Below are 24,407 nucleotides of genomic sequence, written 5' to 3' on the forward strand. Positions count from 1 at the left end.
CTCTAGTCATATTTTGGTATTAAAAGAATTTTTTGTATACAAATAATTTTGTTGCATTGTTATTGTTTCAATTGATTGTAATATTTATAAAAATAAAAGTTTATTTTTTGTTGGAAATATGTTTTGTATTGGTTTCTTTATAATGCTTTCTTGCAAGGTAGGATAAACAGTGAACAAAACGTTTTAAAAGTCACTCTTTTTAGAATGATTTCCCCTTACAACTACTCTGTTTCCTTCCAGTTAGCCAATTCCAAGCCCACATTAAAATTTTTCCTTCTATCCCTATATCAGCTAGTTTGCTGAGTAGAGTAACATGTGGTACCTTATCGAAAGCTTTTTGAAATTCAACCTAAACAACATTTACACACTTTTTGTTATATTTACCTTTCCTGAAACAATACTGTAAACTAGTCAACAGACTTAGTCTCCAAGAAGTAATTCATAGGGATAAGTAACTGATGCATATATTTAAAATACAAAATATCATTATGAAATAATAGGAACATTTTTATTACATCTATTAATTTCCCATCTGAAAAACACAAAAACTGTAAATGAGATACTTAACTGATTAATGTGAACTAATTGGAGAAATTTATAATCAGACACTGATAATTTTTTAAAAATCAAAATTAACTAAATGCACAATGAAATATTAATGAACATTTTATTTGTGAGTGCATTCATTTATATACAAATATTTTTTAATACTTACAACATTTGAAACAAATTAAACATTTAAAAAATTCAAGTATGAATAAATTTTACAACATACAAAAAATTGAAAAAGAATATAAATCTTGATTCAGCATAGACTTGTCACACCAAATTTGTGTGCCTCCATTCATTTATATGCGAGGACATTTTTATACATAAACCTCATAACCATGAGACCACTAAATAAAAATAAAAAATATGATCAGACACTCATAGCATAGTTCAATTTCAGGATGTGTACAAGTTTAAAGATACTTTAAATAAAATTTTGAAGCAAAAACACAAACACTCAAAAATTAGTAAAATATAAACATTTTTAATAAATAGTTTACTTAAAGGATCAAAAGATTTAAGGATATGTAATGAAGTGCTCTTTAAATTTTTAAAAAAATAACCAATTCTGTTTATGTTGCGTTTCAGAAACTAGCGAGTAATGCTCTTTTACGTACGCTCTAAGAGGTATTTTTGAGTTTCTGCTTTGTTTCAGCATCAGTTAATGTATTTGCATTTCTTGTTTCTCGAAGGAGTCAAAAAAACACCTGTCCACCCTTTAAGTTTAAAAAAAAAATCTTGAAAACTTTGTATTATTACACAGCACAGTGATTTAGGCAAAGTCAAGGAAGGATTACCGTATTTTCGGGAATAAGCACCACACTCAGTGTAAGCGCTGCATTGTAATAATTTTCTCAAAGAAAAAGTTTTTTAATGTATGTGCCGCATCTTCCATAAGCGCTCACCCAACATTAAACAACTTGAAAGCACAATCAGTAGTAAATAAAGCTGGATTAAATGTAAATAAATATTTTTTTTATTTCTCGTTAGTATTTTTAATTAACAATAATGAAATATTTTTAAAAATCCCCATTTTGCACTTTTTGCCTTCGGCATCCCTCGATTGGCCATCACTTTCTATGGTTAATTTATCCGATTTCCAGGGGCAAACGCATCTCTCGTCAATGCCAAACTCTCTGGCAGCAAGACGATTTCCAATTGCTTCTGTCTTTATTACCTTAAACTTAAAAGCTGTAGTATAACTTTTCAATCGCTTAGGAGCCATTTCAAAAGGCTGTGAAAAAAATCTGTAAAAACAGAAGCCAAGAACACGCGAACGACAGCAAAAGATGCAACACGACGATATGAGTGAATAATAAAATTAGAGTTAGGAGACAAGTTTCCAATTAGGTTGCTTTACCGAGCACCCCACTTTTGTGAGAAGGTAGTAAATTCCCTTCACAAAACTGGACATCCACCCCCTCCCTTACTAGTGCTTTTGCTGCTTCCTCTTCCTGACCCCTTTGCTCCGACTCGATAAGGCTTACTTGCCCACATGGATCAGCTTTTTTCTCCTCAGTGAAACATGTGCAATCTTTGACTCACTTTCCCTCCCCCCTCTTTGCTTTACTTGTCGCCCAAGGTCGAAGGGTTTCCTGATCCCTTCTTCGCTCAGACGCCATAAGGCTTGCTCGTCCACGTGGATCAGCATTTCTCTCCTCAGCGGAACACGTGCAGTCGCTACTCACCTTCCCTCCCCCTCTCTTTGCTTTACTTGTCGCCTAAGGTCGAAGAATTCGCAAAATAAAAAGGAACTGATGTGGTGCCATCTATTAGCAGGATTTTCAACTTTTTTTTTCTAAACTTGTAGAAAAAAAAACCCATTGTATCTACCGTACCCGTTATATGCGCCGCACCGGCAATTTTTTTACTTTTTTTCTTGTAAGCGCCCCAGCTCTTATTCCCAAAAATAGGGTACGTTTTTTATGAAAATACAAAAGAGCAGTTATGGAAAAAAGGTTTGCCACCAGTAATTCTAGTGTTAATACACATAATGATACAGATAAGAAATTCACCCTAAAAATCAAAACAAACAAAGAGAAAAAGTGCAATTCCAATAGTGTATAGGACAGTCTCCTGTTGCAATACATCAGCCACACAATCCTCATTGAGTCCAGAGACAAATGAACCCAAAAATTTTAAACAGCCACCTCCAAATAATGAACAGAGGGACTATGTGGCATCTGACGTTTCAGTTGATCTTACATATGATCTATAGATTGGTTTAACAAAATTTACATTGGACAAATCCAGACATCTTGATCATAAATGGGGAAAATGAGACACCAGTATAAACTTTCGACAATCCACTTTTGGCTGGAAAATGTTTAGCAGGTAGGGGTGGCTATGAAAGAGTGAAAGTGACTTAGGAAGTCTCTTAACTGGGACTGTATGCAAATAACCAATATCATGGTATAAAATTGCTTTTGGAAGACTAATAAGGAAAGAAAGAATGTTAGCAACATAATGCTGGTCCTTAAAGGCTCCAAGTCCCACAATTACTATGCTGTCCACAAATAATCTTTATGAGTCACAGCTTAACAACTCTAAAAGATTATGAACACATACTTGACAACTCTACTGTTTTTAATGGGAAGCTCCTGTTTTTTGCTTCTATCTCCCGATTTCCCGTTTTTCTTCCGTTTATGCAGTTTTTTTCAGTCGAGCATCAAAAAGTTTCACTTTCTTCTTAATAGATGGCGCCCTTTTCTAGTCTACCAATGTCGGGGAATAAGAATTTTTCCAATTAATAACTCATTTAGTAAAAATTAATTGTTTGTAAGCTATCCACATTGCATGTTCAACAAAGCACATGCTTTGTCTAAAATTGCAGCAGATTTCAATCCTTTTGCATCTTGAAAATATTTCAATTATTTTGAAAGTGTGAAGTGATTTTAACATGTGCTACCCTATGCCTACTTATTTCATTTTTATTTTCGTTATATATTGATTGATTGATGTTTTTTTTTTTCGGATTTTAGTAATTAAATTTTTGTAGTTTCTTTTTTTGTAGAGACTGGGGAATGTACGAAATTTTAAGCAAATTCACTCCTCATTACTTGGTTTTTCTTTTGCAGTATATTTTTCTTGCTACTACCAATTTGCTTACATCTGTGAAAAAATACCCATTTCACTTTAAATTTAATATTCATGTTATTTAAAAGCATAATTTAATAATTCTGTTGTGAAGATATGTCGCTGGTAAATCACCTATATACCTCTAGTGGAATCTCCTGTTTTTTTTTCCGTCGGAGGTTGGTAAGTATGTGAACAAACATTTCTGCTTTGAGAACAACTCCTCACCAATCCAGAAATCATTGAAATACAACTCACTTGATCATCAACATTTGTTCAAATTCTTATGTTATTCAACTGATTTTGTTATATGTTGCCACAACTACTTGACTATGAAATTATGAAGGTTATAAATTGCTATATATTTTATAGACGAACAATAAAAACTTATTTTTCTGAAATGTTTCTTTTTTCTTTTTCCAAACTTTTATTTCAAATTTTGGTATTATATTTCTTTTGTATGCTGTTAAGGTTCCTCTTATGAGCCCCAAAACTTTTTAAAATTTTTTTAAAAAAAATATGTCTTTCAAATAGTTAAAAGGGTAAAAAATTTAACTATTTGATCTGTCGAGCATACCAAGGCTTGCAATCCAGTATAAAAAGGGAAAATCTCCAGGAGGGGAGAGCGTCTTAAGAAAGGAGGAATCGCGGTCCTTCCAGAGTGCAGAGCAGTTGAAGAGGTGACCGCCATTTATGTCAATTCCTTCGTCACACAAAATGCAGTTATTAGAGTCCACCAGTCTAAAATGATGTAGATGAGCCTTAAGGAGGTCATGTCCTGTCAGCAGGCGGAAAGAAGAGGCCCTTATAGCTCTAGGTACGGCCCAGAGAATGCAAGATGACAAAAGGCTATCTTAAGATTTGCCAACAATTTTTTCTCTACTGGAGCTTGTGTGGTGTTCATGAACGTTTTTGCTTGAGCAAAAGTTTGATATTTCGCAGATTTGCAGGGGACACAGGAGGGATCAAGAGAGAAGACTGTTGTTAGCTTTAAAACCTGCATTTTAAGCTAACTTCAAAAATATTTGGAGGAATGTCTCTCTGCTCCTGCCTCTCCCCCCTCTGTCTCACCAAATTCATCAAAGATTGTTTTAAATTTAGTTTTCATGGCTTAAATTTCGAAAATTTTCCGGAGCAGAGCTTCCGGAAACTCCTTCTCTAACATCATTGAAAGTCAACCAAAATTACAATTAATTCAATTGGGAAAGATTGCCGGTCCCTTAATGTTACCAAAGATGGTGTTACAATCGTATTCTGAAAATTTCAGTTTCAAAAAACTTCCTGGGATTGACACCGAAACTCTTTCCCCTAACATTACCAAAGATCCTTTTAAACTTCGTTTTTGCAACTATAATTTTGAAAATTTTCCACCTAGAGCCCACAAACCCCCTCCTAGTAGCATAATAGGTGATAATCAACAATTGCAATTTAAACTATACAATTTCAAAAAAGGATCGGAGGAGCGCCCCTGAACCTGTCTTTACATTACCAAAAGTTATCTAAAATGCATTTTTTAAACTACAAATTAAGAGAATTTGCGTGGTCTTGCCCTGGAATCTCTCCTCTTCTTAACAACACCAAAAATCTTCTAAAACGGATTTTAGAGCTACAATTTAAAAAAAAAAATTGTTGGCAAGCTCCCAAACTGCCCTTTTATTAACATACGAGTAATTAGAGATATAACAATTGCGGTTTTACATTACCCTCATACCTCTTCTCCTTCTAACATTACCAAAGATCGCCAAAAACGTATTTTTAAGATTACAAATCTTTAAACTTTTTGAGGCAGAAGCCCATGTATTTGAGACACATTTGATATAAAAAAGAAGCCTTCAATTTCATACACCTCCTACTTATTTTTTAACTTCGGAATGGCCCAGAGAATGGGATTGACACCGAATTCATGCCACGGCAGCAACTTCTGACACTTACCACTGATCCAAAAAAGGGTTTTAACATTTTTGACAAGACCAAAGACAGTCCAAAATTAGGTTTTTAGGCTTTTAATTTCGGAACATTTTCGGATCATAGTCCCCAATCCCTGCTATCCTCCCTATAATCACTAAGGGTAACTTAAAATTGCATTTTCAGAATTTTTATTACGAAAATTTACATGAGGATAGCAATTGCTTACCCGCCCTTTATACCTTCATTCCAAGCATAATCAAGACTCATATTTCTTGGATTTTGATTGCAAACAATTTTCCCTACGGAACCTCTTTCCCTTGTCTAATGTTACCAAAGAGAACTTTTAAAGAAGGGAAGCTCCTAAATTTTCAACTTCTTCCCGTAAATTCACCCAAAGAAAATTGGCAATGGCATTTTTAAAGTCTTATTGTCAAAAATTTGAGAGACCCCTAAACCTCTTCTCCTCCGGCGTCATCAATCGTAGACCTTATAACTTCGAAAAATTTACAAGTTAGAGCAACCACCTCCTCCCCTAACATGTCAACATATACAGTAAAACCTGTCTACACTGATACTGTTGGGACCTAAATAAAAGTATTGTTATAGACAGGTTATCGTTATAGACAGTTGGATTATTAATGCTGACATATTGCTGGCGGGACAGGGTTGGCCGGATTGGACCCAATGGTTTTTTTTTTTTTTTGAAAAAACCCATTATTTAACCCACTTTTGGGTTTATTTAAAAATTTTCTGAGAAGTTTTTAAAAAAAAATTAATTAATTTAAATACTTTTACAATTCAAACTTCTATTTTATTTGTTCTTCGCCACAGTCAATGGACATAAAAAATGAATTTTGAACTTTTATAGTATTTCTTAACTCTTAACGGCATTAAAAAAATACTTCAAAGGTTTTAAATAAATATACTTAACTTTTTTCTTTAACCGGTTAAATAAATAACTCAAATTATCTTGACTAAGTCCTGTCACCTCTGATTTTATCAATATTTGTAGATTGTACATAGGAAACTACTCTAGCTGAAAGGCTTTCATGTGAATTATTTTCTGCAACCCAACACGTCACAAATCTCGAATTAACAAGTGATATTTTTTTTAGAAATTAACAGGTTTTACAAATGGTCGGACAGAAAACAGAATAGGATGTACAGTATTTTCATTATCTTACAAAAAATTTAATATTTCTTACCCTGTACACAGAAATAGAAAAACAGGCAACATAAAATTCAAAGAAATGTCTTGATTAAGCTGGAATTCAGTAAATAGGGATTAAAATTACTTGAGGTTCTACAGAAGTTTTGCATAACAAAATGAAATATGATAAAGTAAAATGCAAAAAAAAAAAAAAAAATGTAATTAAAAACGAACAACAGATTTTATTACTCAAGAAGTAACTTTGCCTTAACTGTTGGTAATCATGGAAACTAAAAAATTTGAAATTTCATCATTCTTGGGTTTTGTCGTCTTTCATACTTTTCTTCAGAAAACGTTGAATTTTAACTAGTTCTCCAGCTTTTTTACCCCAAAACAATTTTTGCGATTTGTCCATATACTTATGCAACAATATGCTACAAGTACCCTACATTTTCACTAAAAAAATACAAAAAAAAACCCACATTTCTTTTAAAAGACCCACTTTTAGTTGGGTTTTTTTGGGTTTTATTTAAAAAAAACCCTGGGTCCATGGGTTTTTAAAAAAAAACCCAGGTTTTTGCCAACCCTGTGGAGGGACCACAGAAAATATCGTTATAGACAGGTTTATTGTTATAGATAGCATTATTATACACAAGTTTCACTGTAGCCCAAATTGCATTTTTAAAACTTTAGTAACAAAACTTTCTGGGGTCAGCTCCAAATGCGTTTTTCAGGTTCCAAAAATATCCATGGGGGCGTCCACAAATCAAACCCTTTTCCTTTTGTTACTACCAAATATAGCTGAAATTGCATTTAAAAAAAAATGTCTTTTGAAATTGCGTCTAAAATGTGATACCGAACCCAATGTCAGTTTTGCACGTTATTTATTTCAAAATATTAAAAATACTCTTAGACCTGCTCCTCCCTTACAAACAATAATTTGGGCGCTCTTCAAAGCTCATGAAAAGTGATTGATGGTACATATTACTATTTCATGTTCCAACTTGAGGGCCAATTAAAGGTCCTCATGTCATTGGTATCTTTCGCAATTGCGATATTTACGACACCACACATCATTTTCTGTACCAACAAAACTTGTACATCATTGAATTTTGATTAAATGATATTACAGTGAAACCTTCGAATAGCGGACAGTCAAGGGACTAGAAGTTTTGTCCGTTATTGGGAGGTGTCCGTTATTAGGAGGAACTACTTAATTTACCTTTTTCAAAATAAGCTGTTGTTTCCTTTGTAGAACACAATTGAAAAAATTGCGAAAGGTTTACTACATTTTACGTCAGGCGTAATTAATCTGTTTTTTCTTAATAAAAGTACACTGACAGCACCCACTGGTCTTAATAGCATTTAATCAATTAAAAGTTTGACATCTCTTTTTTGCATTACCAATGGCGGCGATTCGGCGGAGCAACCCCCCTCCTCCCACACACTTTTTTATGGTTAATTTATTTATTTTATCTCGAGTATCACTGTTGCATGATTGACAGTTGGTAATATGACCTTGAATATGGGCAAATCTTTTTCATGTCTAAAAATTAAACAACCCAACAAAACCACGGCGCCATAAAGCCGACTACTACCGGCGACGGTCTGCTCAATTGCATCTCCCGAGAGCCCCAGTTAGAACCGCAAAAAGTACCATGTCTTTTAGTTCTTAAGCCCCAATCGCTGCCTCTGCCCATTACCACCCTTTTAATTCTAAGAAACTGATAAGGAAATGACAGGGGGGGGGGAATATCATTTGTGGAGGATGAAAAGCTTTGTAAGGCAAGCAGTTACAAAGATATTCTGTGAAAAGAAAAAAAATCGGAAGTGCTACGATCGCAAGGGAATTTTTTTGTGAAATAACTGTCCGTTGTTCAGAGTGTCCATTATTCAGAGTGAATTACATGAAATGGCCTATATTGAGGGACTGGGACTTGCAAAAATGTCCGTTAATTAGAGGTGTCCATTATTCGGGAGTGTCCGTTAACGGAGGTTTCACTGTATAATAATATATTTAAATTTCTGAGGAAATGTTTGCTCACATTTAAACACTTTGATAAACTAACTTGAACTCTTGGTAATTCAGTAAAATTACAGTTCAAAAGAAAAAAAAAAACAATAATTCCGCATCCCCCCTCGCTTCTTCCGATTTTTTTTTTCATTTTTCTGTTTCCACCCCCCCCTACCATATGTCTACCAATGCCCAATAATGCTAAAAAATCATAGCAACACCTGACTTTTTTGTCTTTTGGTCAAAAATTTAAGAACCCCCTCGAAACAAAATCCTGGCTACAGCCTGGGTCATCGTAAACCAAGCCCAAAAACTTACAAAGGTGCTATTTTTGGAAGAAATAATTTTATCTATGTACTAGAGGACCCAACAGACGTTGTTCTGTTTAAACTTTATAAATTGAAAAGTTAAAACATTTCAATAAACTATCAAGTGTTTGAACCATTTTGTTGAAAAAAATAAGTAAAAGAAAATGTATTAAGTTGCTTGGTGTCAGAATGCGTATATTTATTACAACTTGATTTATCTAATGCCCACTCAGCAGTTGTTTTATTAACTATTGTTTCACCCGTACTTGATGGTTTGTTCCTTCAGCCATACTCAAAGAATAAAAAGCGTCCTCAGATATTAAGTGTAAAAAGCTAACTACCCATCTAGAACAAGCTGGAAATTCCGCTGCAACATCCCCCATATGAAAAATGATAAAATAATCGAAAGGATATTGTTTATAGAAAAATGATAAAGGTAAAAACAGTTCTCTGAATAAGCAAAGCCCCCCTCCCAATGTAAAATAAACACCCAGGGTTCATACTCTATTTGGATGAAAAAATTCCATGACTTTTCCCAAGACTTTTTCATGACTTCAATGAAAATTTTCATGACCTCGTTACACGAAGAGAATAGCACTATTTAATCTCAAGCTTGGTAATATTTGGAAATGAGCATTAGCAAAACGTCCATATGAATGCCACAGCCTCATTGAAGCACTTACTCGTAATGGAAAAAATATAAGTGCACACTTAAAAAACTAAACTATTCTTATTTGTCTTCATCATATAAATTTAAGTAAAGTAAAAATGCAGTGAAGCAAATATGATGATGCTTAAATGTCTGATATTTTTCTTTAAAAACAGGCACAATGATATTGAATGGAACAAAGCTTGAATGAGTCATCACTAAGTTTCAATAAATTTACCTTTTAGTGTCCAACAGTGCCTTTAATCATCCACGTAACTTGACAGTATTTTGATTCTTTAAAGTAAAGCCACATAGTTTAGTTCTTTATGTTTCTAAATCAGATCGTTTTTGAAAAAAAAACCCATTCAGTAATGAATCAATCTTCTGATTCAAAAGTATATTTGTTTTGTTAACAAATTTGCATATTTTCAAATGCATATAAATTAATAGGTTCAGAAATTCCAGAACACGTTTAATTCCCGACATTGAACCGTAGCAGTGGGCCGCATTGATTAGTTTTGCGTGCTGTATGTTGGGCACTACTGTTTTAGAGCATTAGAATTCTTCTTTTTCTGTATTCTATCGCCTGACGTAAGATCTTTATTTTCTAAAACATTCAACAAAATTAAGATAAACTCTGATAAATTTAATAATAAAGTCCTTACGAGTGATGGAATCGAACTCGCATGCAACTGAATTGCTTTTTTTTTTCAGTAGGCATGGCAAAACTCAGAACGTGAAATTTTGCTACTACAGAATATGAAACATAAGAAGTGTTGAAAATAACAGAAAATTCAAAATAAGTGATGTCCAGGCATTAAAATCACATCGCAAAAAATTGCAAGCGGTTGCGACAGAAGTGGATGCAATGATTTGATTCCTGGCTTGTTCAATTTTCCGCTTTTAATAACTTTTATGTGCTATGCATACTGTTAAATCACTCAAGATTTCTAATGCTCCTTTAGCTACTGTTCCTTTCTCTTTGTCCAGGACATTTTTCCATGACTTGAAATAAATTTCCATGACTTTCAATGAAAATTTCAATTTTCCATGACTTTTCCAGGTCTGAAATTCTGTTATTTTTTTTCCATGACTTTCCAGGATTTCCATGACCCGTACGAACCCTGACACCTTCAACTAAAATGACTAAAAACTCTTTAAAAATGAAAAACAATTCTTTACAATTTGAAATATTTTGCCAAATAAACAAAACATACAATAAATTACATTAACAGTAGCTTTAAAATGTAAATAAATGATCATGCAACTCTATTGTTTATATAGCCAAAGTCGCCAAGCCACCACGTTACTGTAATCCAGTCGATCAGTGAGAGAAGCCAACTCCGACAGATTAGAGGTCTGATCTTTTGAACAAAAACTTTTTAAGGTTCATATACTGCCTAATTTTCCCTTTCCACCAAAGCTAAAGATCTTCTACTGCACTGATCTTTTGTGTACATAACTACCCTGTTGTAATTTATCTGGACAAAAATAAAATTTGTTTTGTCTTTAAATTCCATCATCTTTTCCTTTAATAATGTACTGATTAGTTAGATAATCCTTAAAGTATTCTTGATATTGGTGCCCAAACTCAGATGGATTTCAGCCGAGAAACAAATGTTGCTAGGTACGGTACTCTCTGATAATTTGGTTAGGAAAACCTAAAACACCAATACGGTCACATAGTACAACTACAACAACAGAACACATGTTTTGCATGAACCTTCCAGTACTTTACTTTAAAATATATCACAGGACCTAAAATCGTTGCTTTCAAGATAAATGAAGGCTTCATTCTCTCTATGTTTTATCTATTCTCATTTGACATATCACAGTAGGAAATTTCATTACAAAAAACAGAGCTGGCTTTCTTATTGTCCTTTGGCAACTTGTTAAATATTTATTTCAGTTCTTGCTCAACAATAGGTTAAAATAAATATTAATCATTTGGGAGATATAACCATCCAATGTTTAAATTAATTAACTAACAAAAACGTTTCCGATTTGATTCATCGTGATTCGAAACCATGCTCGCCACAACTTAATTACACACAAAAAATTTGATCAAAATCGGTCCAGTCGTTTAAAAGCCTTATGATGACAAACGTCTGCACAGAAGATTTTTATATATTAAGATATATCAGTGACATGCGGTTCTCCCAAGCAAACCGAGCTTGCTTGCATTGGTGCAACTGGTGCTGTAAGATGCGCTTCTTCGTCAGTCTCCTCTTACTGGATAGAAGCTAGGGTGACGTTGGTTGTCATGGCAACATTACAATAATATTAAGTAAATATAAATTTAATACCTTAGAGTTGCAATTAAACCAGCAGGCATGAATTTTCCAGAATTGTAAAACCGTATAACCATGATGGTACCTAATGTTGTAGATGCAACTGTGGGAGAGAGAAAAAATATTCACACATAATACTGTTTTTATACAAATGCACTACTCATAAAAGGATTTTTCTCATGAGGGATGGAATTATTATATATATATATATATATATAGTAAAGTGTGTAGTTTCACATACACGGGTAGCACAGAAAAAAGTGTATGTAACAAAAAGATAAACAAAAATAACAACAACAAAAATGAACATGGAACGTTAAAAAAAAAAAAATAAACTAGGAACACTGAAAACAAGAATTGAAGAAATCATGGGTATTAAACTGCTGCTACGTTTACGAAGAGCTGGAGCAGCTGGCATATTAAATATTTTGCAAGGTTTCTGTGCGGGTCAGTATCATACATGCAGCAAAATTGATTGGAAGTAAAAGTATATGTATTTGAATTAACGAACTAATATGTGTAGCTACTTATAAGGCTTAATATAGAAGGCAGGAAAATTATCAAACGTTATATATGTTTATATTTTTGGATATATGCAATAAATTTTATATATGTAAATATTATGCTTATTAGTAATATGCTGTCATGTATTACCAACCCCCCAGCTCTGACCTGCAAAATAAAAAGAAAAAATTACATACCACATGATTTCAAACATTTCGTCGACAACAATGTCTATGTCTAGGTATCCATTTGCCAGAGACGAAAATCCGATGCCGCGCCAATCGAACAGGTCGCTGGGGCAGGGCATCCAAAAAGCACCTTCCTGTCGAAAGGATTTCAGCACTCTTTATCATCAAAGTTACCCAGCTACACTGTTGCCAAATCGCAGTTGTTTGGGTGGAAACTAAATCTGTCCTTGTTGAAGAAAAGATTTCTTGAACAAATTAAGATAATAAAATGTGAAATTGGCGGGATAAAAATTGTAATAGTAGAGATTTGCAGCAAATTTAAAGATTTGTTTATTAAATTGAGAATTGTTGCTACAAATTTTAAAGAATCTGCTTAGCTGTCCAATTATAATATTAATGAAGATCTTTTTATGTAAATTACTGTACCAATGTGGCATACTTTTTGTGTAAAAATTGAAGTTATCTTTTTTATCATAGATATCTGTAATAAGGTTAGAATCAACAATTTTGAAAGAAATGTCCAGAAAATCGGCAGACAGAAAGTTATCATTGGCTTTAGTGAGCTTTAGATTTTGTGGATAGATCAAAGGGAAAATGTCATCCATACTTTTGTTGAAGATAAGGATGTCATCTATATACCTGAAAATATCATGTTTTTTATTATACTGTACTGTGTATTTAAATTCATAGAAAAAGAGATACAGATTAGCAGCTGTGCTGGAATAGTTGGTGCCCATGCCAATTCCATGTATTTGTTTAAAAATAAAGTTGTTGAAAGACACAAAATTGTTAAAGAAACAGAAATGACAAAGACTATTGAAAAAATTCCTGTCGATGCCCAATTCCTCACCAATGCAAAATATGTCAAAAAGTTTTAACAAAGTTGTATATAAATCTTCGATGGGAATGTTGCAGAACAGATTCTCAAAGTCAAATGTGTAAATTGATTTAGGTGTGCGTTGTAGATTTTTAATGATTTCGAAACTGTTGTCAATGCACCAGAAATAGCTCGTATGCATAAATTTGACCTTCAGAAAATCATAAATTTTTTTCAAAATAAACTGTAATTTGATGTTGATATTTTTTCCAAAACTTTTTGTAGTAGAACAAATGAAACGAAATTTAACTGGTGATTTGTGGAATTTGGGCGTCATAAATATGAAAGGCAGGTTTTGACAATTTGAAATTGTAAAACTGTATGAAAAATTCGATTTGCAAAGTTTATTGTATGCAATAAACTGTTTAATAATCACGTCTGTAGAAAGATTCGATTTTTCGTAATAAAGAGACGAGTTAAGTTCTTGTAAGACTTGTTTAACGTAGAAATGTTTGCAAATGATGCCATAATTATTGGCAGCTTTATCAATTGGAACAAAGACAAAGAATTTTTTTAAATTGTTGATATATTCGATTTCATCTTTTTTCAAATTTTGATATTGGTGTTCTGCGTTGTTAATTTGTTTAGCTAAAAAAGTTTTAAATTCAATGGTTAATAGATCTTTCCATTCTTGGAATGCTTCAAAAGGTATTGCGTGCGAGTATGCAACTTTTTTAATGAATCGAAGAATGTTAACTTTAAAAATATGAACTGCTTTACTGAATTTGCAAGTGCTGTTGAGTCTAAATTTTGCACCGAGATTCATTAAATATCTGACATTTGTGTTTTTTATAATATGTAAATTACCAGTAATTACGTGCTTGTGATCAGCATCGACAAATTCCTTAAAATTGTCCTGATTGCATAAACATGGAAAATCATCAGCAGTATGCGAAAAAGCAACATCACGGTAATTGTAAATATTTTTGCAAAAAGGCTTGCAATACTTAAAGGCAGTTATGATTTGTTTATTTTTTAATGGAAAATAATTTGCCAGTTTATTTATAATTTTGTGAAATGGAATATTATCGAAACTTTTCTGTTGGAAGGAAATAGTGAAATAAATATTTTCTTTAGCTGTAAATTCAAACCCGATTCTGTAATTTATAAGATCAGAGATCAAATCTCTACATTGTTCATTGACAAATTTATATTTAGAAAGATACGGTTTCAATTTTTTCAAAGTGGAAGTTTTTAACTTGAAAATATAGTTTTTGACTTGATTAATATTAGGTAATTTGAGAAACGAATCTTCGACCTCTTTGCACCAAAGGTTAAGGTTAATGCTATTGATAATTTTACTGTTCTTATGTGAGCCTCTATGTCCTCTGGAAATTCGAGTTTTAGTATTAAAATTGTAAAAAAGTCTGAAAATGTTTTTGATATCCTGCATATTAAAAAAGTTAAGATAGGTATTCAGTCCATAAGGATAGAGTGATTTGTTTTTAAGTATAAGATCATTTTCAGCCCTTAATCGTTCATTTGTATCTTCATGATGTGCAAGTATATCAATTTTGATATTTTCAAAAGAATGCGTTTTAAAATGGTTAATTTCGAAAGAGAGCCGGGCTGCTTTGTTAATTTGTGAACGATGCAGATTAATGCGTAAATGCAGTTCGTTAGAGGTTTGTCCGATGTAACATTGAAAACAAGTTAAACATGTAATTTTATATATCACGTTATTTAATTTTCAAAATGGGGTGTGACTATTAGATACAGCAACGACAGAGTCTCCACTAACTGCACAAGTTTTACAATTTTTCCTTTTACTTTGATATTTTCAAAAGAATGCGTTTTAAAATGGTTAATTTCGAAAGAGAGCCGGGCTGCTTTGTAAAACTTGTGCATACGAGCCAAATTTATGCATACGAGCTATTTCTGGTGCATTGACAACAGTTTCGAAATCATTAAAAATCTACAACGCACACCTAAATCAATTTACACATTTGACTTTGAGAATCTGTTCTGCAACATTCCCATCGAAGATTTATATACAACTTTGTTAAAACTTTTTGACATATTTTGCATTGGTGAGGAATTGGGCATCGACAGGAATTTTTTCAATAGTCTTTGTCATTTCTGTTTCTTTAACAATTTTGTGTCTTTCAACAACTTTATTTTTAAACAAATACATGGAATTGGCATGGGCACCAACTATTCCAGCACAGCTGCTAATCTGTATCTCTTTTTCTATGAATTTAAATACACAGTACAGTATAATAAAAAACATGATATTTTCAGGTATATAGATGACATCCTTATCTTCAACAAAAGTATGGATGACATTTTCCCTTTGATCTATCCACAAAATCTAAAGCTCACTAAAGCCAATGATAACTTTCTGTCTGCCGATTTTCTGGACATTTCTTTCAAAATTGTTGATTCTAACCTTATTACAGATATCTATGATAAAAAAGATAACTTCAATTTTTACACAAAAAGTATGCCACATTGGTACAGTAATTTACATAAAAAGATCTTCATTAATATTATAATTGGACAGCTAAGCAGATTCTTTAAAATTTGTAGCAACAATTCTCAATTTAATAAACAAATCTTTAAATTTGCTGCAAATCTCTACTATTACAATTTTTATCCCGCCAATTTCACATTTTATTATCTTAATTTGTTCAAGAAATCTTTTCTTCAACAAGGACAGATTTAGTTTCCACCCAAACAACTGCGATTTGGCAACAGTGTAGCTGGGTAACTTTGATGATAAAGAGTGCTGAAATCCTTTCGACAGGAAGGTGCTTTTTGGATGCCCTGCCCCAGCGACCTGTTCGATTGGCGCGGCATCGGATTTTCGTCTCTGGCAAATGGATACCTAGACATAGACATTGTTGTCGACGAAATGTTTGAAATCATGTGGTATGTAATTTTTTCTTTTTATTTTGCAGGTCAGAGCTGCGGGGTTGGTAATACATGACAGCATATTACTAATAAGCATAATATTTACATATATAAAATTTATTGCATATATCCAAAAAATAAACATATATAACGTTTGATAATTTTCCTGCCTTCTATATTAAGCCTTATAAGTAGCTACACATATTAGTTCGTTAATTCAAATACATATACTTTTACTTCCAATCAATTTTGCTGCATGTATGATACTGACCCGCACAGAAACCTTGCAAAATATTTAATATGCCAGCTGCTCCAGCTCTTCGTAAACGTAGCAGCAGTTTAATACCCATGATTTCTTCAATTCTTGTTTTCAATGTTCCTAGTTTATTTTTTTTTTTTTTTTTAACGTTCCATGTTCATTTTTGTTGTTGTTATTTTTGTTTATCTTTTTGTTACATACACTTTTTTCTGTGCTACCCGTGTATGTGAAACTACACACTTTACTATATTTTCAATACATTTAACCACTTTAGCTGCAACATTGCGCTGTTTAAATGTAGAATATTTTATATCAATTTTGATCATTATATATATATATATATATATATATATATATATATATATATATATATATATATATATATATATATATATATATTTTGTAGAAATGAATTTGAAACACGGTTCTTATTAAGGGTGCTGAACCTGATAGTGGTAGTCTAAATTTTTTCAACTTTTCTGTTTTTCAGATATACACGATTGAAATATAGCATAATGGTATATTTTAATAGCATAGGTCTCAGTGTATTGGAGCGGATCTGGAAAACTTGCTTGCACCTTTTAAATATTAGGACTAATTTGAACTATTACTTAGGAATTGAAAACTAATATGCTGTTTAGGTAAATGAAAAATGACTATAGGAAAATCTTGAAAGTGTTGCACAACTAACTACCAAGACTTACACCGTTGAAAAAAGATTTTTTATCCAACATTTTAGCTATGCATATTTTGAAAAGAGAAAAGTTAAAAAAAAAAAATTAGACCCCACCATTGAATTCAGCACCCTTGATATACATAGGAACCATGTTTCTTTTTTTTTTCTGGAAAAACAAGTTCATAGCATCCCTTATGAAGTACAGTAACCCCTCGTTATATCGCGCTTTTCGAGGGACAAAGAAAAGAGCGATATAGTCGAAAACGCAATATAAATGAGGTCATTAAAAATAGTTATAAGTCCAATACACAAATAAATTAGCATTCATTCTTTTTGACAATGGTTTTGATGTAGTTCACGAATGTACTATCATACCTATTAAAATTTAAAAAAGATTGAAGGTTAAGAAAATTTTCACCGTCAGAAAGTTAAAAACATCAAATGGCGAATGAAGACTATCTTTCTGAGCTACCGCAAGATTGTTGTAGAAAGGATGTGAAAAGTAAAAGTAATCACATTGTTTACAGAAAACTCTTTTGCTCGTCCAGATCAGTCTTCCTTTCTTTGATGCAAATCCTGATTTGTGCAACCAAGCACAAATCTTTTCTGTACTAAAACAAGGGCATATGTTCTCTTCTACAAGAGCTAGTATGATACCTGCTAGATGTCTCTCACTCATTGTAAAGGCAATGTATCAATACAAAAGAAGATGTCAAGTAGTTTACAGACTATCTTAAAATGAAATATACTGCGCAGGTATGTACATTTGGATGATAGGAATTGCTGCCCCTTATCCAGCAAATTCAGAAGAATAGCTTTCTTCTGCTCATTGACAAAATAAAGAAGAGCAATACCACATGTTTTCAGAAATGGTTTCAAACTTAAAGCCAAGTTTTTTTTTCTTATTTTAGGCTTTAATATTTTGGAAGACAGAAGAAAAGAGCGATATATCCAAAGAAGCGGTATAACAAGGGGCTACTGTATTTAAAATTTCAGAAACAAATACCTCATTCTTGTAATTGTTTTAACAATAATTTAATTTAGAACTAAAACAAGGGGAAAAACACTCACACACAAAACTATTTTTCTTTTTTTTAAAATTTTTTATGAGATGTTAATATAAAAAAAACTAGTATGTTGTGGCAATCATGAAACTTTCTTCTATATCTTTCTTATAATTATGATCCCTCTCCATGCTTGACAAGGAAGCAACAAAAACCAAATAACATACGCCGTAAAAACTTGACGACCTTCCCAATTCCCAATTTATTTCAAAAGCAAAGCAAAGAATGAATATTGAAAATTATTTTAAAAGCCTTGCTTAAAATAATTACAAACATTTATTTGTTAACAAACACAAGATGGCAACAGTTAAAATTTTTAAATCATTGCGATAATATTTCCGATACAGTCAAAATTACGAGAAATACGCAGACAACAGTCTGTTAGGATTTATCTTTTGTATTGTTGCATTAATAAAGCTATTTTTATTTGCAATAAAAAAAATAATCAGCACCTCTTGGAGCGATTGGCCCCAAAATTAAACCAACGCTTGTTTACCATACAGGTTCACATTCGTTCCAAATTTCATTAAAGAGCGTAGCATTACTTTGAGATATAGCACAGGCAATGAAAAATAAAGAACGTTCGATTGCACTACCCACTTTCCAGCTCTTGACGGCAAAATAAAATCAGCTCTTGTACCTTCTAAGGGCTACTTGTAGATGAATTTTTGCTTGATTCCGTTCATTATTTTTTGAGATATAGCAGTCGCAAGTGACGACAAAAAACGTTCTATAGCTCAGTCCCTTTTTGAGCTATTGACACCCAAATTGAATCAGCGCCTGTACATGTTAAGGACAACACATGGACCAAATTTTGTTTGATTCTGCCAGTTACTTCTTGAGGAATAGCAGGCACGCATAACTCAAGAAACGCCCCATTGCTTCACCTCCTTGGAGGAATTCGCGCCAAAAACTAATGGGCACAAGTTCACAGAGGTACATATTTGTGCACCGAATTTCGTTCGATTTCATGCGGTAGTTTTTGCTTTAGAGCAGCCACAAAAAACAGTCACACACATACGTGACACACACACATAGACAGACATTTTCAAAAATGGTCGAAATGGACTCAGTACACCTCAAAACGTTCGAATCTGTCAAAACTCCAGATTCAAAAATTTGCACGAATCCAATTCTTTCTTCTATATATTAGACCAGCAGTACCCTCACGGCGATGCCCGTGCTAACAATTTAAAGGAAATCCATTGAATAAAAAAATCTACACCCTCCCCCCCATGTGAAATGATCATTTTTCAAAAAAAAAAAAAAAAAACCTTTTAAAGTCTCTTTGGAATTTAAAACTATTTGCCAGAACATTTAAAAAGATTTACAGTAGCTTTAAAACTCAAAATAATCGTCCAACTGTATAGTTCATCGCTTAACGCTCTAAGCAACCACGCTACTCTAACCTTGCCCTTTAGCGAATAAGCAGTTTTTTATCTGCAATTTGAAATGTTTCAACAAATAACCAAAAAAGACTTCAAATAGTATCTTTCAAATGTAACGTAATTCCGCAACTCTATTTTTGTCGCCAAACTCGCCAAGCGACCTCTCTACTGTAATCCAGCTCTTAGCAAGCGAAACGAACTTTGATTGATTAGCTATCCTATCTGTCTAATGAAAAAATAAATAAAATCCCGTGGGACATTCGAAAATCGTCGTCAGAAAAAAAAGGAAGAAAAATTCGTATATTTCATTCGGTTAAAAACAAATCAAAAGTTTCTTTGGAATTCAAAACAAGTCGCCAAAACATTGAATGACATTTGCAATTTCTTTAAAACTTAAAATAATCATCCAACTACTGTTATCGCCTATCTCACCAAGCAACTGCGATACCGGAACCGAGCCCTTTTGCAAGTGAAGAGGATGTTTTTTTTTGCAATTAAAAATGTTTCGCCAAATAAACGAAAAAGGTGTCGAATTACATTAACAGTTGCTTTCAAAAGTAAAAAATTCCGCAAATCTATTGTTTGTCACCAAACGCGCCAAGCAACCTCACTGCTGTAACCAAGATGATTAGCGAGTGATGCGAACTCCGATCGATTAGCAACATGTGATCAAAGAAAAAAAAATTGTTTAATGTAAGGAATCAGCGACCAAAACTTATAAAGGATTTTAGAAGACTAGAAGTCAAAGATATTAAATCTTTTCGGAGTGAACCATTGTTGGATTTTGTTACAGAACAGACTCAGAACCTGTTTACTGTAATGAAATTTTTATACTAATTTTTTATAAGCTGATGTTTATACCAGAGCTAAAAAAATTATTACACCCAAGTTAGGAAGTAGTGTCGGAATTGAAGGTAGTAAATGATTGTGCTGAGTGAGCAGTTAAATTAGCAAGAGATTTTAATTTGAAACTTACTGATGATGAAGAACAGTGTCAACTCATTTTTCAAATGGCGGAAATCAAATTGAGAATTGGTTGAATTTCGGTTAAAAATTTTTAAAAAGTTATTTCAACAAAGAGAATATTTAAAATTTTAACAATTGCTCATTATTAAAGAAAAGTACAGTGAAACCTGTAAAGTTGACCACTTGTCTTAGTTGACCGCTTTTCCAGGCACGGAATTAGCCCTTATGATATAAATCAACCCAGGGCCGATTTAGGTGAGGGCAGGCGGGGCTACTGTCCCAGGGCCTCCACAACAAAGCCCCCCCCCCCCCCACAATAAAATTTTTACAAAATATTCTAACTTTCAAGGGTCGAAAATATCGGATGTACACATAGATATCAAAATATTCAGATATATATCAAAGTATCGAATATTTTCGAAAATATGATCTTTTCGAACCCTGATTAGGGGCCTCCACTCCTTCATTGCCCCGGGGCCTCCACACTTCCAAATCCGGCCCTGGGAGGAGATTAAGTTAAGCGAGTTTTGAGTGAGGATGTGCTATCGCCCTTGGCATGATATCGAAATGAGATCTCCCAAATAAGATTCAAAGATAAAGATTCTAAAATGATCCCTCCCCCTCCTCTCATAGAAACGTCTAAGATGCAGTCTGCGCTATGACTCCCCCCCCCCTTGAGGGTATACCACTGTTTTACATTAGTTTTCGTCTCAGAACAAAGCAATAAAACTTCAATTCTCAAATTCATACTTTAAAAAAGATTTTAGAGAAAGAATGTGAGAAATGCATAATACACAACACTAGTGAAGCCAATTTGAATAAGTACAATTATAAGAAGGAGGAAATAAACTGAATAAATTTCTCACCCAAGGATAACAAAAAATTATTTTCATCTATTGATGTTTGATAAGCTCCATATGCCAAAATACTGCCAAAGGCCACTCCAGCACAAAGAGAAGGTACACTGCCTGAAATTTGAAATATAAACATAATTATTAGTTTGCAAAAAAAAAAGATATTGTATTTTTGAGAGTATGTGCCGTATTGTAACATTTATTAAACAAAGGAAATTTTTAACTGTATGTGCATCACTCGTCACTTGCACCACACTTTAAGTTAAACAATTTAAAAGTGAAATCACGAGTAAAGAAAACTTTAATATCATTTAAACAGATTGACTGTCCTAAAGTTTTTTTGAAAATAGTATAATTTCTTATGTTTTAAGATACTAAATCCACCAAACAAAAATTTGCCCAAAAATTGGATCAGCAGCAAAAATTTCAACATGGCGGATGTAAAAAACTTTGAACGATCATCTGAATGGATGCTATAAAATGTTAAGAACTTTCACTAAAATCATTACCATCTATCTAAAATTAATAACAGTTGATTGTAGCTGTAAAGTAGTTCATGCTCAGTGTAATGAATAAATTTTTACTCATTATGAACCAAAACCAAGTGAAATAATACACAAGCAGATAAATTTGAACATTTTATTTCTCACATGTTAACATGGGTGCCACTCTAAAAATTGGCCAGGACTGAAAAGCGCGTGGCTCCATGTCGCGACACCAAAATGTTAGCGCTTAGTTTGTTTGATGTTTTAGACATATATAATGCTAATTTTTGATGCTGTAACTATGTAGTAAAACCAAATTGTAAGATTAAGTAAAAATTAAAACCTAAATAAAAAAATAATATCATTGTCCAAAATTTTTAAGAGGTAAAAGCAGAAAAAAAACTTAATAATAAATTACAATAAAAAAACTTACTATTTGCTACTGCAGAAAAAAAGCTTCAGATTTTATAGTTCATGTTACACAAATAGTTCATATTTCATACAAAAAAATAGTAATTAAAAAAAAATTCAAGTATGAGATTCTTGGCTATAAGATGCATTGTGGTAAAAACTTAAATAAAATTTTCCAGATTAAGATAAGAATGGTTAAAATCAACAGATTGAGTGACTTATTTAATTATTTTTTGAGAGAAAAAAAAACAGCTTATCTTTTTAACTTTAGCAGATGAGTTTCATCTATAAAAATCATTTTGAACATGGGAAAAAAATCCGATGGCCGAAATTTTTGAAAAGACGGAATTCCGTCCCTTGGACGGAAGTGTGGCAGCCATGCATGTTAATGTTACAAGTTACTTAAATAAGGTAACACTTAGAATGGGGAATAAAAATTTGAACAATATTTTCATGTACTTTTCATTGGCTAGGACTCATTTAGTTTTAATCTTGTAAAAATCTTTACAAACTAATCCAATATTAATTTTACATGTTAATGTTACAAATGACAAAGTAATTATTACAAAAAAATTGTTCACTGTTGTTAATTTTAGATTATTTTGGTCATCCAAAATCATATGATGTGTTTTTCCGGGACGTGAAAAAAATGGACTGGACATTCGAATTTTGTCTGAAAACCGAGTCTAGCAAGCCAATGTAACAGTGACTTCTAACAAAGATCAGACAGGATGCCCAAAATGTTTATAATATAACCTTTGTATTAATCTTTCTGTGTGAGATTATTGATAACTATGTGAGATTATTTCCTTCAGATACAGGTCTTGATGAATGGATGTAAGAGCTAGGTTTTTACTCGATCATTTGAAATATTACTTGTATGTTAGAGTAACTGGAAAGTAATTTGTGATTTCTTATGGATAAGTAAGCAGCAAGTTATTTTGTTAAAAATAGAGAAAAAAACCTATGCCATTTTAAAAAGTATAAATAATGTTTTTTACCCCTTACTTGAAAAGAAAAAAATATATATAATGGAGCTCTGGAAGGGGTTTTATCCCAAAACCCTTCCCACAGTTGCATCTATCAATTTGAAACCTTGTTGAATTTTGTTGGAAACGGTTCAAAGGAGGGCTACAAATCACAGATCAGTAAATGGGCTTTAAAATTTAGATTATGATTCCAGGCTCTGAATGCTTAATATGTATAGTCTTTAGCGAAGGACAGTAAGAGGGACATGATCCAGTTATTTAAGTTTAAAATGGAGGACGTCTATGAGTTAAATTTCTGAAGGGTTGAAGGAATTTGAAATAGTTTACCAGAAACAGTTTTTACTTGCAACAAGGTGAATAGTTTTAAGAAGGGTCTTCAGTGGGCGTTGATAAATTGACTAGGACCAGCCTAGCTGGGGTCAGAGCCTGTTGCTTATCGTCACTTCAGTATTTGTACAAAAGCATGAATAAAATTTGTTCGGACACAGTCCATTTAGATATCTATCTTATCCTTCCAATAAGAAAATATGCATTTCAATTTCAAATGAGTCTACAAAATTACACTGCTCTTTAATTTACACACGTTTTGTTTCATAAAAATTTAAGATTGACAAATACAAAGTCATGCGAAAAGAATTATAATACATTAAAATACCAGCTTTTACGTAGCCTACAATACCGCCAGCTGCAACAGATAAAGCATAACAAGCACTTATGACATCAAATGCCATATTTCATAAAGAAACTGAATATTTGAACTTGAAGAGAAGAAATATTTTTAAAAGTTACGTATCCCCTACAAGGAGTATAAACAAAAATTAATAAAAGGAATCAGACTTTACCGTGAAGTGCAGGTTGGATGGAGAGGAAATCGACTCTGCTTACGATTTGTGGGAGATTGAGAACAGATATATGCATTCTTTTATGCAAATGCAACGCTGTTTATTGT

At 32.7% G+C, this 24,407-nt stretch overlaps 1 protein-coding gene across 1 annotated transcript; it reads right to left on the minus strand.

Annotated features, from left to right (window-relative positions):
- Positions 1 to 631: 631 nt before the first annotated feature.
- Positions 632 to 24,278, minus strand: LOC129221367 (transmembrane protein 14C-like). The gene is made up of 4 exons (XM_054855841.1): positions 24,114 to 24,278; positions 21,586 to 21,687; positions 11,960 to 12,047; positions 632 to 896 (listed from the first exon to the last, which is right to left on the minus strand). The coding sequence occupies exons 1-4, from the start codon at positions 24,187 to 24,189 to the stop codon at positions 845 to 847; spliced, it is 318 nt and encodes a 105-aa protein (XP_054711816.1). The 5' UTR covers positions 24,190 to 24,278; the 3' UTR covers positions 632 to 844.
- Positions 24,279 to 24,407: the final 129 nt, after the last annotated feature.

This window comes from Uloborus diversus, chromosome 1 (assembly GCF_026930045.1).
Source record: "Uloborus diversus isolate 005 chromosome 1, Udiv.v.3.1, whole genome shotgun sequence".
Taxonomy (NCBI): domain Eukaryota; kingdom Metazoa; phylum Arthropoda; class Arachnida; order Araneae; family Uloboridae; genus Uloborus; species Uloborus diversus.